Source organism: Fusarium falciforme, chromosome 1, assembly GCF_026873545.1.
Source record: "Fusarium falciforme chromosome 1, complete sequence".
NCBI lineage: Eukaryota > Fungi > Ascomycota > Sordariomycetes > Hypocreales > Nectriaceae > Fusarium > Fusarium falciforme.
Genome location: NC_070544.1, coordinates 2431012 through 2443484, shown reverse-complemented (window position 1 = coordinate 2443484; position 12473 = coordinate 2431012). Strand labels below are relative to the sequence as shown.

At 53.3% G+C, this 12473-nt stretch overlaps 5 protein-coding genes across 5 annotated transcripts; 2 read left to right on the top strand and 3 right to left on the bottom strand.

Moving 5' to 3' along the window:
* Positions 1-230: 230 nt before the first annotated feature.
* On the bottom strand, positions 231-932 carry NCS54_00065000 (Hypothetical protein; the record flags this gene model as incomplete). Its single annotated transcript, XM_053146296.1, has 1 exon — positions 231-932. The coding sequence occupies exon 1, from the start codon at positions 738-740 to the stop codon at positions 231-233; it is 510 nt and encodes a 169-aa protein (XP_053002271.1). The 5' UTR covers positions 741-932.
* Positions 933-4795: 3863 nt separating this feature from the next.
* Positions 4796-5551, top strand: NCS54_00064900 (Hypothetical protein; the record flags this gene model as incomplete). Its single annotated transcript, XM_053146295.1, has 1 exon — positions 4796-5551. One exon carries the CDS (start codon positions 4796-4798, stop codon positions 5549-5551), a length of 756 nt encoding a protein of 251 aa, XP_053002270.1.
* A 549-nt stretch (positions 5552-6100) lies between these two features.
* Positions 6101-7909, bottom strand: NCS54_00064800 (Hypothetical protein; the record flags this gene model as incomplete). The annotated part of the gene is made up of 9 exons (XM_053146294.1): positions 6101-6116; positions 6176-7047; positions 7097-7265; positions 7316-7327; positions 7376-7472; positions 7522-7543; positions 7604-7698; positions 7758-7791; positions 7880-7909. The coding sequence occupies 9 exons, from the start codon at positions 7907-7909 to the stop codon at positions 6101-6103; spliced, it is 1347 nt and encodes a 448-aa protein (XP_053002269.1).
* Positions 7910-9270: 1361 nt separating this feature from the next.
* On the top strand, positions 9271-10567 carry NCS54_00064700 (Replication factor C subunit 2; the record flags this gene model as incomplete). The annotated part of the gene is made up of 4 exons (XM_053146293.1): positions 9271-9386; positions 9438-9516; positions 9567-10355; positions 10403-10567. The coding sequence occupies 4 exons, from the start codon at positions 9271-9273 to the stop codon at positions 10565-10567; spliced, it is 1149 nt and encodes a 382-aa protein (XP_053002268.1).
* A 108-nt stretch (positions 10568-10675) lies between these two features.
* On the bottom strand, positions 10676-12235 carry NCS54_00064600 (Hypothetical protein; the record flags this gene model as incomplete). The annotated part of the gene is made up of 1 exon (XM_053146292.1): positions 10676-12235. One exon carries the CDS (start codon positions 12233-12235, stop codon positions 10676-10678), a length of 1560 nt encoding a protein of 519 aa, XP_053002267.1.
* Positions 12236-12473: the final 238 nt, after the last annotated feature.

The window sequence follows — 12473 nt, the reverse complement described above, 5'->3', positions numbered from 1 at the left end:
GTCGCAACTAAACAACAGGCAGTGAGATAGAGGCTGTCAGTGTGTATCTCGTCGTGTGAATTCCATAGTCAGCTAGGTATTGTTGGGTATATTAAATCCCAACTCCATTGTTCCAGACTCCTTTTTCCCCATTGACTCCGGGCTGTGTTCCTGACATAGGAAATAAATCAAGGTAAAAAATGCTCCTTCCAGGTCCTCATTCATCATTAGGTGTAGATCATAAGTGGCATTCAAGTGTCCCATGGTGCGACTGGATTGAATTCCTTGGCACCCGGGACCGAACAGATACTGCTCGACATCGAGTGCGACGCTTGGCTAAGCCCCGAGTAAGACTGTCTCGACTGTTGTTGCTGCTGCTGTGCTCGCTTCAGTGCCTTTTCTGGGCTTGGGCCGCTCGTAGAAGTGATGGCGTTCTCGGGGATCTTTCCAATTGGCAAATGCAATTTGGCTGCTGCCTGAGGGTCGTTCATATCAATGCCATGTCGCTTGTACGTGTTCCTCTTCTGCTCCTTCATGGCCTGCGCGGACGGCTCACTCACAGAAAGCCAGTCCTTGACTTGAGTAAACCACCTTGGCTTCCCTGACTTGGACTTGTGCTTATCTGAGGATTGTAGAGAGCTGCGCAGTCTCTCATCCCCACTGACAGAAGGCTCATAGTCGGAATGCGAGGGACGTGATGTGAGGATTGATGTGCCTGAGCTGGTAAAAGTATCGGGCGATGAACCTCCTGGGATGGCCATGGCTGGGATTGTTGGTGTTATTGGATGAAGCTCTCCAAGGTCGATTGATGCGGATGTCGTCTGATAATTGCTTGAGAAAGGACTCCAATCGATGTCCGTCTCTCTCGTGTACTTGTGTGCTGAATTCGGATCGCGAAAGGACTGAGAAATTAGGACTTTCGCATCCAGAGATCGTGTATTTTTGTGCCGGACGAGAGTTGTCCGTGGTGATTTCGAAGAACCGGTGGTGTCGGTTGTGCTGTTGAAGATGTACGGAGAGGTGGCTGGGCGCGCCGTCTCTGCACTCGCTCTTGTCCAGTCTCCGTCCTGAACAACTGGTGAAGTCTCGAATGGGTCCGAAAGCGCGAAACGGCCAAAGATAATACTCTTTCGACGTCTCTTTGTCTGGTTCTAACCGACGTATGGTAGAGGCGAGGTCTTTGAGGGCAGTGCAGTTACTTGAACGTCGTGCGAACTGGATGGGGCCGAGGTCTGGGTTTGCCAGTGGGGTGGTATCTCCTCTGGGTCTTGGGTATGAGATATCAGGACACGACGAGGTAGTCCAAGAGAGGTAGGATATGAGAAATTCCGCACGGGCACTGGTTTGCTGGATGCTGGTGGTTGGGAAGGAATATGAATGGGCGGATAATTGATATCAATAGGTGTATCCGAGGCAGGCATAATCCTTCATCCAAGGAAAGGTGAAAATGTTTGCTCCCAACAGAAGCGGAAACAGACCGAAGATATCTGCTTGAATTGCAAGGCCGGAGTAGAAGGGAACAAGTATAGCCAAAGACCGGAAGGGAGGGCAGATTCCAGGTCTTGACAAATGCAGGAACCGATGTCAAGTCCCTAGCAGTGGAACGTCGATTCGTTAGGCCTTGGCCTTTAGAACAGTAGTGGAAAGGTGAGCGAGGTGCACGAGTCGTGTACGGTGTAAGTGGCAGACACTTTGGCTGCGACTAGAAAGACGGCGGAAACTTGGCGGAGAAATGGAAGAAGGAAGCAGAAGTGAGGCGCTTCGTTAGCGAAAAGAATTGTGAGGTTAGTGAGGATGCGAATGAAACGGCTGTCAAGAGAAGAAGATGAGGCTGGGAAGAAGAGGACAATAAATGAAGGCAGAGGGGGGGAGCCTTGAAGGAAGGAGCCGAGGGACTGGGGGAGGAACTTGGAAGGAGGGAATGGGAGTCGCGTACCTGCCCCGTTATACCAACCATGAACCTGCTCCCGCCTCACCCTCCTTCAAAGCCCCCGGCGTCATCTTCACACCCACCTTCACAAATCACAATCCTCCACACCCTCGCGGGTCGACTTGCATCATTACCCACATCTTGGCTTCACACTTGAGAGCTGGCATCTGCTGGTGGCCCAGGTGGGCAATCCGGCAAGTGTGGATGGGTCTGTAATTGGGCCTGGGGACACCAACAAGGGACAACAAGTCGAGGCCTTTCCTTGAGCTGCCCTGTCGAGCTGCAGTGGAGGGCGGAACGGTGCAACGGTGGGTTCCTGTGGCTTCGTCTCTTCACAGCTGAGAATGGACGTCTCGGTAGGTGGCGTCGACGGTGCGTCCAGCAACTCAATCTCTCCTGGCCAGAGTGCCTGGGCAAAACCCGCCTTGGACCGCCGGGATGCCAGATGCTTCTTGTGAATCCTGGCCCGTCATTTGCCGGAGCTGCCGTTAGCGCATGTGCCACATCTCTGCTCTCGCAGTTTTGCGCACAGCCAATCGAGCTACTGACGTCTAGTCTCGTGTCAACGGTGCCAAGATGCCTGGAGCTGAATCAACCCCCATATTACGGCCGCGGTCAGTCGACAGTCAAGTGTCAGGCGCCTCGTCCAGCGAGATGTTGCCCCAGGCTGAGCTAAGAAGGGCCACCACTGAGGAAAACGGGATCATCAATGCAGGCCTTTACGACATCATGGCATCAACGTTTGAGCGACCCTCCCAGGAGCTATACCGTCCCGGTCTAGCGGCGATCCAGCCAGCGACAGGTTTGATAGTCCACTATTGTGCCCTGGTAGCCGGGCTGTCGAAAATCTCCTAGTCTACGACTCCCTTGCAAAGGCCGTCCAGGGCCCAAATTTGTCATGGAGACGTGGGGATCCGTCTTGAATCCAGACCTTTCCGGACGCGTGGAACCTGCGGGTCAGCTGAGGAACTCTTGTGTTCTCGAATGACGGTTCCAAGCCTTGTTTGACATGGGACAGCAGGCGAGTTGCTCCGCCGTTAAGATGGGAGATTATCGACGGTGAAGGGTAGAGATGGACGGTGCACAGATGAGATGGAACAAAACGAGGAGCTCTCAGGAGGGAAGCCCCAAGGCCTGGTGTTCTACAAGGGCCTCGGCATTGCAGTATCGAGTCTAATGCGGGTTCAGCATCGGAAAAAGCAATCTAGACTGCAGCCATGGGCAAAAGCAAGATTCCCATTGTCTTACTATACTCCCATGCAGATAGCCGCCACGATAAACCAGTTGGATGCAAGACTGGGGTCATTACTGCAAGAACGCAAAACAGCCCGCCAATGTCCCGTCACCGACGATGGGTCCTAGACTCCCACCGCAGGGCTGGCTTGCCGTCTATTTCCAGCGCCCCTGGTTCTCGTTGGCTCACGACTACGCCTAGGCTCGGGCCAGATCTAGGCCACTCGATTGCTACGGAGTATAGACTGAGAAACAGGACATTACAGCCCATCACAAGATGAACTTCTTGACGAGAAGAGAAAAAAGTGATGGATTGACCATGTCCTTGGTGACAGCTGACTCATTTCCCAGAAAATATTGTTCAGAGCAGCCATAGCTCCCTTCGAAAGCCGAGTAGTCTAGTGCGGCGCACAGCCGCTAATGCAGCGAGTGTGGGTGGTCACAGACAAGGCGCTGCAACACCAAGCCAGACAAGCGCACAAGCTTTTCTGGGCGCAGGATCTGAAACCGAGGGATATTATCCCTTTCCAACAGGTTGGTACGGTGAGGCTCAAGTTGCCTGTGATCGACGGGTTGCCGGGATCGACGTCGAAATTGTGGCATAATGACTCGGGTAGACATTCGAGAAGGTCCATCGGCTCGATGACGATCCCAAGATCGACAAGCCGTTGACAACGTCAACCACCATGCCGGGACCTCAGGAGCATTGCTCGATGACAAGAAAGATAACAAAGCCGTTGTGTTCCTGATAGCTCACCTCCGCGGACCATTACCCCTTGCGTGCGGCCGTGTGATGACGGGACAGACGCCGGTGCAAACTCTCATTGTGACGAGGACATAGAATAGGAGGTGCGCAGACTCCGTACATCCAGTACACAAAAGGCGAAGGGTGTCTCATTCTGGTGGCTTCGTCATTGTGACAGTATGGGTCCTACACCCCCAACCCAGCCTTCAGAGGCTCACAAGACATTTGCTCGTGCTTGTGCCTGGTGGATTGGGGTATGGCTGTCTGTGTGTCGGTGCTTGTGCGTCAAAACGCAAGATGGCCCGTGCTCTCTCTTGATCGGAACTGGCGCAAGATCTTATCCGATCGCCGCGTGTGGGGTCAGGCGATACCACCTTGGCCCACTTTCCCTCCGACTTCACCCCGCCTGAGTCGTCAAAGCCTCATGATGCCTGATGCTTTTTCGACCTCTCCTCATGCGCGCTCATTGATGAACCCTCTTCTCCTTGACCGGCCCAACCCTCACTAGACTCGACCTGAACCTGAACCTGGAAATAAGCTCCCGCTGTGGCCAAGCGTTGCACTCGATCCCTCTAGTCTCCGCCTCGAGCCGTCTGCTAGCCTTCCGACCCCGCCAAAGCTCCCGCTGCGAGTGTGGTTGCTTGCCTTCTTGAGACATATCGCATCCATCCCAAGTGTCCTCTAGCCTGGTGCAACATTCCTTTTTTCCCTGTCTCTCTTCTTATCCCTCCCTCCCTTGCTTGTTCCCGTCGTCGCGTCCTGCACGCCTCTCCCTTTCGGGTTCCTCACCCACCGCTGCCGCCACCGTCACCTCTTTCCGAGCTCGGCCTGCCTCTCCGCCTCCGACGTGCAGGCCCGTGCAAACATCCGTCCTACCAGCCTGACCCATCTCCCCGCGCACCTCCATCATGCCCGCCTTGACAATTTCCACCGACAACCTCCCAAACGACAGGCCTCCCTCGCCCAACAGGCCACCCGTCTCTCCCCTCACTCCAACACTGGCTTCCGCGCAGCTCTCCGGGGCTACTGCAGCCGCCGGCGCCGGCGGTCGCCCGAGTCTCACGCACTCGCAGCCCGACCAGACGGGAGTCCCGCCGCCCGCGCCCGTACCGATCGCATTCGACTCCAACCCGGATGTCATCGCGCTCAAGTCTGCCATATCGATCCTTCAAATCCAGCGACAGCGGGCCACCGCCGACATCCAGGCCCTGAACCGCGCAAAGGACGAGGCTGTTCAAGACCCTGAGGCCTTTGTAAAGGATCTCATAGCGGGAAAGATCAATGCGCCAGCCAATGATGACAGCGACGACGAGGATGACGATGGGCATGACACTGCGGATCAGAAACAAGACAATGCGGGCGAGGGACCCTCCAAGCAGCGCATCGCCTCTGAGCCGCGGGCATGGGCGAACCTCCCTCAACCGCAGAACGTGGTCCGTTGCCCACCCATCAACTGGTCGCAATACGCCGTCGTGGGCGACTCTCTCGACAAGCTGCACAACGAGCAAGTTGCGCGCCCGAGCCAGGGAACACCGGCCGTCGTGGGCACCAACGGCATGTACGAGTTCAAGGGAGAGGGGAAGCAGGAGAGATATGCAGGTGTCGCTGCGCCTTTTGCCCCCACGCAGGAACGGCTGAGCAAAAAGTCCAAGTCGAAGAGATGATGAGCGATGATGACACGATCATGACTACAAAGAGGATGATGACCAAGTTCTGTCTGTCTTGTTTGAGCGATGTTTCAGGAATGGGTTCCAGGTTGTTGCATCTGTTATATCGGCGTTGATGATTAGACGGGATGGCGCTTCAGAGGGTATTAGCAATATAGCCCCTTGCAATGGTTTTTTCTTTCTCTACTGTAGGATGCCTCCTCGGCCCTTCGAGAAGTTCCGTGAGTCCCAAATGTGATATCAAATCTTCACATCACTACAAGCCAACTGGTATGAAGAATAGTGAATGCTCTCATGACCCTGCTCCTGGCAGGTCAACCTCCCCCATCCACACCGTGAAGCCTAAATGACCGGTTCACTTCAGGCTAACCATCCATAATTGAAAGAAGGAGTCCGAATTCCAACCACGCCGAGTTCCCTTGTGTATCGTCACAGACCTAAACGCCATGTGAAATCCGGAAGATGTCTCCCTTATTCGCCTCATACGCCTCTCCTGAATTCCCAAAGTAAACCCCCAGAGCAATCCCAGCAAAGATCATTTGCACATCACTCTGGAAAGTCCCTGTGGCAAAGAGTTAGCCACATTCCTGCGCAGTAGATATGAAGGCACTGCCAACTTACTCCATGCTCTGCTGGACTGACCGACGAAGCCGTCGGTTGTACTTCTTTTTGTCGTCGGCCCCTGCTCCCCAGTACATCTTGCTCGCCTCGGGGTTGACGATCTTGCGTGGGTCGTAGGCTGGCTCGTCGTCTTCGAGGAAGGAAAAGATGGCCTCAATATGAGATCTCACATCCTCTCTCTTGAGCGGGTTGGGCGTATAGCACGCTGTACCGTCTGACGCAATGTGATGGTGGAAAATCTTGGTCTCAAACTTGACTCGAGGTTGCTCTTCGGGGAACCGAGGGCTGAAGTTCATCTTGATTCTGAACAGACCGCCGTCAAGATTGGTCATTGGGCGCCCGAAATAGGTAATCACCCATACAAAGGGGTTGTCATTCTCAAGGAACACGTTATGGGGCATGTCTCCCCTTTTGAACGCCTCGACGACCTGTTCAAACTGGTGCTGAAGGTTGACAGCCACAGTGGTCTCTCGTGCCTTGGAAGCCAGGCCTTCCTCGGCCCATTTATGGGGTTCTGCGTCAATGGCGGCCTTGATTGTATGTAGACGGCGTTCAAGTTCGGTGTAGTTGAATTTTCCATCCATACTGTTGCTCCCAGGCGACTCGAAAGGCATCCGAGCGAACACCTGGCCATCCCTGGTTTCAGACTTGCCCTTTTGAACCGCCGCCAAGTACGACTCGAAATACCACAAGAATCGACGCTTGCAGAGATCTTTGAATGGTTCAAATGGCACACTAGACTCGTCGATATCGTCATCGTCGAGATCCCCGTCGCTGAGTTCTTCTCCAACGTGTGGGGGGCCGTGGGCAGTCAACCCGAGGTAACCTTCGAGGCGTTGGATGACCGAAATTCGCAACGTTTCGTGGCGGATCTAGCAATTATTAGGTGATAAGATCGCGCAACTAGACACAGAAGCAAACCTTTTGGACGTATTCCTTCTGCGCCTTCTTGTCTGATTCATCGTTGGCATCCTCGAAGCCTGGCTCGTTTTCGTATGGGTTCGAGGACAGGAGACTCTGAATGGAGAGTAGGATGGATTCCAGTCCTTGGGCTGACGACCACTCCTCTCCGCGCTCTCCACGCCACGTCCTACGCTTTATGTCAGTCGTCGCTCGGGGTGGTGAGGTGTTGTCGATTACCCTAGGATAGAACTATGACGGTCAGCTCGAACGTCACCAGCCAGAGGAGCAATAACTTACAGGCAGACTTTGCCACTAGAGTAGATGTTGGGGTTAAATCGACAGCGCCCACCGTTCGTAGTGACGCAGTGCACGGTGGGGGACTTGGAAGGGTAATCTACAAATAGAGGTGAGAGAGAGTATCAGTGTGAAGAGGGAAGCCCAACCTTTGTGGAATCGGATAGCGAACTACATATCTCATTTAGCTACTTCTAACTCAGGCATGTTTGTGAATCGTTGGCGACCAACCTCGAAAAGGCCAAACTCGTACGGGGTCTCGTGAGGGCCCATGATGAGAGCCTTGACATTGCGAACATCAATGTCGCGACATGCCACGGCGAGTGCTACAGTCGGTCGCGGTGACGTTAGATAATGAATGCAGAACCTTGATGGGTGTACATACACAAGTCGGAACTCTTCTGGATGTCGCTGAGCTCCTATACGTGATGGTTAGCACCCAGAGAGCTCACGGCGCAAAGACGAGACAAGGGACGGGATGGTGAAGGCGAGTGCGGGGCAAGTAACCTTGGAGATGCGAATGATAGACTGGTCCATGGCGTCTCGTGGGATGCAGATCAGATGAAAGATGTTGCGAAAATGCTCCGTCTGCAGAGCGCGACGCACATGGACAGGCCACGATAAAGTTGAGGGCTTTCGATGGTCAACTTGAAGTTGTAATCGTGAGGTGAGGTGCAAGGTGGGAGAGTGATTGTTTAAGCCGAGCACGGCAGGAGTGGAGGTGGGCAGTCACTCGCACTTGACTTCAGCTGCTGGCGGGGGCAAGGGTCAGGCTAATGGCGGGGATGGACCGGGCAAGGTTGATTGCTGGCTTGGGCCTAACCATTTATAGGGCAGGCAACAGACTTCAAAGAGACGACGGGCAGGGGAGGAGGATAAAGTCTATTCGAGCGTGAATAAAGCCATGAATGCAGGGTATGGCAAACAAATGTAATTCATCTCTGTTTCTCCTTTTATCACACGCAAACACCTGAAATGACTGTTAGCGAAGAGTTGGTATGGTAGGTATACATCAGTCTTGCCAAGCACATAGGGTAGGAGTCACTGACTGGGCGGCTACGTGCGTCCATCAGCCAACACTCGCATGCAAGTTGCCATGATCCATGCAAGAGTTTTGGGTGGTAATACTGGCACTTTTCGGGCGATTGCGAGACTCTTGGCTGGTTTATGATTATTATGGGGGATTTAAGTTGGAAACCAGAAGGTCGGGCGCAGCAACCTGCGATCTTTGTGCATTAGCCTCACATGCCTCCTCTTCTCTGTACGGTTCACGGAAGCAGACAACATTAATGGACAAGGTCCACGGGCACACGATGAGGGCACCCGGTTGCTGATAAAAGTGTAAAAATGTGCAAGCACCCATGGACTTGTACACGCATCAAACTAGCCAGCACACAGAATCCACTGTGAATGGCAGCGCTTGTGGGCATGATACCATGACCAACTTGAACATCCAACCAGGATTTGCCATGTTTATGATCAGCCTCACAGCAAGCAGAATATGACTGGTCAAGAAAGAGCAAGTAGTAATGCATAGATACCATGCACGTTGGTATATCCAGACGTGCTCAATTACCCATTCTATCATACCTGACTATTTGCTTACCGAGAAGTCCGTATGACGGACGGGAGTACCCTAGGTACCTATGTAGGGGTAGGCAACCATGGAACTCAGTGGGGCCAAAAGCTCCGACTCTGGGCCTGTCTCCATGGCAGCTTCCCAAGGTGCTGCAGAACGCGCTGCGCGTCTCCTAACGCGTAAATTGATTTTCTCCAAGCTCACTCCAACACGATTCAACAAACCAAGCTATCACCACCTATAACCTCGACACCGAAATCTCCTGCACAAGCTGCGAAGCCTCACCTGTGCTCACAGTACGCCGATCATTTGCGCCAACATGGCGAGCTTTTTCGACCTCAAAGCCAGGAAGGCGGCTGCCGCTGCCAATGCGAATGCCGACCAGAAGCAGGACAAGTCCACCAATCCCCGAACCCAACCTTGGGTTGAGAAATAGTCTGCACTTCCCATTCTACGTTGCTAGCATCAAGACTGACAGACTTGCAGCCGACCGAAGACCCTCAGCGATGTCACTGCTCAAGATCACACCGTCGATGTTCTCCAAAGGACTCTGCAATCCTCCAATGTTCGTCCTCACACCTGGTCGAATCGATCCAGGCCCTGACAACCTCTTAGCTCCCACACATGCTCTTCTACGGCCCCCCCGGTACAGGTAAAACCTCGACTGTCCTCGCGCTGGCAAAGGAACTGTACGGCCCCGAAATGATCAAGTCCCGCGTCCTCGAACTCAACGCCTCCGACGAGCGTGGCATCTCAATTGTCCGAGAAAAGGTCAAGAATTTCGCCCGCACGCAATTGACCAACCCGAGCCCTGGATACAAGGACAAATATCCCTGCCCCCCTTTCAAGATCATTATCCTCGACGAGGCCGACTCCATGACACAGGATGCGCAGAGCGCACTACGAAGAACTATGGAGACATACAGCAAGATCACCCGTTTCTGCTTGATTTGCAACTATGTCACTCGTATCATCGACCCGCTTGCTAGTCGATGCAGCAAATTTCGATTCAAAAGTCTCGACCAGAGTAATGCAAAGAAGAGGCTCGAGGAGATTGCAGAGAAGGAGGGCGTTCCGCTGGAGGACGGCGCCGTCGACACACTGATCAAGTGCAGCGAGGGAGATCTTCGAAAGGCTATTACCTTCCTGCAGAGTGCTGCTAGACTCGTGGGCGCCGGTGCCCCGGAGAAGGACGCCGATGGTGCTGACACTATGGATGTGGATAAGAAGGCAGTGACCGTTAAGATCGTTGAGGACATTGCCGGTGTCATTCCCGAGAGCACCATTGAAGACCTGGTTCAAGCGATACGCCCAAAGAGCTCAGGACCCTCATATCAGAACGTCTCCAAAGTCGTTGAAGACATGGTTGCAGATGGCTGGAGCGCAGGACAAGTTGTTGGCCAGGTAAGTTGTTTGGCTGCCTGACAAGACATTTCTAACGGCCCTTCTAGTTGTACCAAGCCCTTACATACGATGAAACCATCCCGGATCCCCAGAAGAACAAGATCGTCCTGATCTTCTCTGAAGTGGATAAACGGTTAGTAGACGGAGCTGATGAGCACCTATCTATCCTTGATTTGGCCATGAGGGTGTCGGCTATCATGGCGGGAAAATAAGCACACAGCGTCTCGGATGAGGAATGGAGTTGGGGGTAGATATGGTGTTGGCGTTTGAGCTGGTCATATACCACCAAAATATTAAATCTTGTACTTTAAAGCATGATTCTACGCTGTGTCCTCTTGGCCAATAAGACCCAAATTGCCGTGCAGTCCAGACCATGCATCCCTTGACTGTTCCGAATCCTTCTTTTTCTCGGTATGTTTTCTGGCCTTGCTTGGAGTCTTGGAGCCTGCCAGCCAAAAGTCATCCTCCGTGGTGTCAGCTTGAGGCTCCTCATCCTGTTCCACCTCGCCCTGGCCCAAGAGGTGATCAACCTCTTGCAGAGTCTGCATAGAAGCCTCCAATGCAAGTTGTCCGCTTTCAACTTGTTCCGCCACATTTTCAAGGGTTGCAATCTTGGCTGAGTCCGCTGCGAGAACCCAGGGCTGGACTTTGCCGGTGAATCCAGGTCGCTCGGTAGAGGTTAGGACTTCTCCCAAGCCTGACCTCCTTCGAGAGGTGGGTGCCACGGCATGGGCCGGGAGTAGTTGGCTCTCCTCGGCAAGATGGCCAAGCAACTGACAGGAATCCTTAACTTCCTTGCTCAGTGTCGCATTTATATGGGCTTTTTGCGTGATCATGGCCTTTTGCTTCCTAGAAAGAGAGAGCAGAGATTCGATGTATGGCGTGAGGAGATAGGTGCTCGGCACAGGATCAGCATCACCCACTTGCTGCTTGGCCTCGGGGGGTGCGAGGACAGGTGCCGCAGATGAATCAGATCGCTCGGCAACCGTGGAGAGAAGGGATCGCCTAGCAGCGAGATACTTGGCGTATTTGTCCTTGATGGCATCGAGTTGGGCGTTTATCGAAGCCTGATCTGAAGTTGCTCGATCATGACCTCCGGCGCTACCCCCGGCGTCCTCATCACCGTCTTCATCCGTCGATGCCTTTCCAAGCTCAGTCTCGATCCAGGAAATGAGTTCATTGCGAGTCGTGTTTAGAGCATGCAGCCTTGTGCCATTACTGATGACATCCGGTATGTTTTGAGCATTCGTCCTCGTTTCGCGGAGGAGCTGCTCCTCCCGCCGTAAGAGCAGCTTTGCCCTCAGAACCGTTTTCTCCAGTTGGGCAACTTGTTCCGTCAGATCCGGCTTCTTCGTGCTTTGCTGCGCAACCAGCCCATTCACAACTTCCTTGGGTACTCTGGGGAGACTGGCTGCCTCATGAAACATGTCTTCAGGGTCAAGATATTCGGGGGCAGCAGCGGGTTTCTGCATGAGCAGATCGAGGTGATTCTGGACTGCTAAAAGCCGCTCTTGTTTCGTCTGAAGTTTTAAGAGTGCAACTCGTTCCTCTAGTAAATCGCTGCCGTTGGAGGGTGTTTCTTGTGATGAGGATGGTCGGGAAACATTGGTTTGAGCAATGTCGTCATATTTCCGGCGTGCTTCCACATTGGCCTTGAGGGCCTCAATGTACTCTCTGTATACTCCCTTAGAGTCGGGGTCGAGGTTCACATCGTGTGCTGTATCTGTCAGGGACACAGGCTGCTTGATTGGGCCATCATGGGAGCAGGACCCAAGGTGAAGAGCCAAGACCCGTCGGATGTAGTTGACTTGCTCCCGAGGCTTTATGAACGGATCAAGAGCGTCTTGAAATGTTTCAGCAGTGTTGGATGAATTCGCCATCTTGGCTTCACATGGTTTGTCGGTGAGAAGCTGTCGAGGATTTGTTTGGGCTCGTTGCTCTGCTCATGGGAGTAAATAGCGGAGCGCCCCTGGTCAACACTCGGCTGCTTTAGGTGTGGCTGGTGTGAATTTCGATGCTGCGCTTCCCTTATATGTTTGCTGCAATATTTAGTACTCAAAAGCGCCAAGTCTTGAAAATTTAGAACATTCGTGATAAATACGAAAGATGAATATCTTT